We start from the raw sequence: 1590 nt of genomic DNA on the forward strand, positions 1-1590 counted from the left end.
TAGCTACTAGCTAGGTAAAACATTGATTGCTTTTCCCAGTTCTGAGATCTGATCTGAGCATGCGCGACCACGCCCAAATTTTGGAGCACATGCTTCTATAATTAACAAAATGGCGACGGGAGGTAAGCTGGCCTGATACAGCAGTTATAACATCACTTTTTCTTATCTTGGAGAATGATTTTAGGGGACATGGATCTGCGCATTGACTGTTGGAGTAGACTGGTGTAAGAATTAGCCTTCTAGCACCAGCCAAGATCGAGATACACCTGGCCAACTGAATTGACAGGACTTGATGAAGATGAAGATGAAAAAAGGTGGCTGAACAAAACGGCCGGTTCGCCAATTTTTGAATTTCCTCTTAGACAAGGTCTAGAGCCACGCTAGTAGTACCAACGGAGTCCTCTGGTCAAGACAAGGTCCTCTAAGAAGTCTGGTAAGCATAGGAGCTCGTTTTCTCGGTATAGCAAGGCTGCAAAAGTCGTGGCAGCCATTTTGTTTGGGGGTGAATCCTACTTAGTAACGCTACCGCGTTACTAATAGGATTAGTAATAATAATTACATTCTCTCTCTCTCTCTATTCCAGAATGCTCATGCTTATGTTAATGCTGCATTCAGTATGGAAGTTAATCCTGACAATATGCTAGTTAAATCTTTACCTTCATTTGTATTTGGAGGCATCAATGAACATGCAGTAAGCAATTGTACATGCACATACATTATACCATTAAAAATATTATAAAAGTAGTGAGTGTTAGTGTGTTTATTTACAATGTCAGTTATAGTGGGAAATTTTTGAGGGATATAAATTCGGCGAATTGGTGTTTTGATAGCCATTTGCCAAATTTAAAATTTGCCATTTTGAGCCATTATACGCATGCTCAATGGCACGTGGCCACAAATTTGCTAAATTATAATCCGCCAATCACCAGAATTTAGCGATTCGCAAAATTTCACTCCCTCCAAAATTTCCCGCTATATGAGATTGCGTGTGCATGATTATAGTATTTTAAGCACTGCAGTGCAATACACAGTATAGAGTTTGCATATCATCAGTGGATTGTACACATGTACATGTACATGTATGTGATTATTTTGTTTGTTTAGATATCAGCTCCAATAACTGAGTCATTCATGATTGGTAAGTCATTGAAGGATCCCAATACACTGAAGGGGGCCCTGAAGAACCTTGCTAATGAGATCAGACCTAATGCCCCTCCTGTATCAGCTAGTCCTGGGTATAGGAAGAGCCTCGCTCTGAGCCTGTTTTATAAAGTATGGACAATTGGACGTGTGTATGTACATGTACATGTACAGTAACTTCTTTATCTTGCAGTGATGTGTAATACAATGTACATGTACATATACGTTGCTTGATACTATTGGGGTGTTTGTCAATTTTTTATTTTATTTTACATGTTTTTATGTTGTTCAGAAGTTTTAAGCTATATCCAATCAAAATTGGATTTTTTAACAAATTTTTGAAGTTGCTCAAAAATCGGGTCAAAGTCCATGTACTATAGTACAGTATCACGGGTCAAATTTTGTCAAAAATAAAAAAGAGAGAATTCTCCATTTTAATAATTTTTCTGA

The 1590-nt window shown here is 37.9% G+C and overlaps 1 protein-coding gene across 1 annotated transcript in view; it reads left to right on the top strand.

The window, feature by feature from the left end:
* Nucleotides 1-568: 568 nt before the first annotated feature.
* The window catches only part of LOC100639167 (xanthine dehydrogenase/oxidase-like), a 10641-nt gene continuing 9619 nt past the window's right edge, over nt 569-1590 (top strand). The window contains exons 1-2 of the mRNA XM_020003174.1: nt 569-691; nt 1105-1272. Of these exons, the coding sequence (XP_019858733.1) occupies nt 617-691; nt 1105-1272 (243 nt within the window). The 5' untranslated portion in view covers nt 569-616. The remainder of the gene's footprint in view (nt 692-1104; nt 1273-1590) is intronic.

This window comes from Amphimedon queenslandica, unplaced genomic scaffold (genome assembly GCF_000090795.2).
Source record: "Amphimedon queenslandica unplaced genomic scaffold, v1.1 AMPQUscaffold_12727, whole genome shotgun sequence".
In the NCBI taxonomy this organism is placed as follows: Eukaryota; Metazoa; Porifera; class Demospongiae; order Haplosclerida; family Niphatidae; genus Amphimedon; species Amphimedon queenslandica.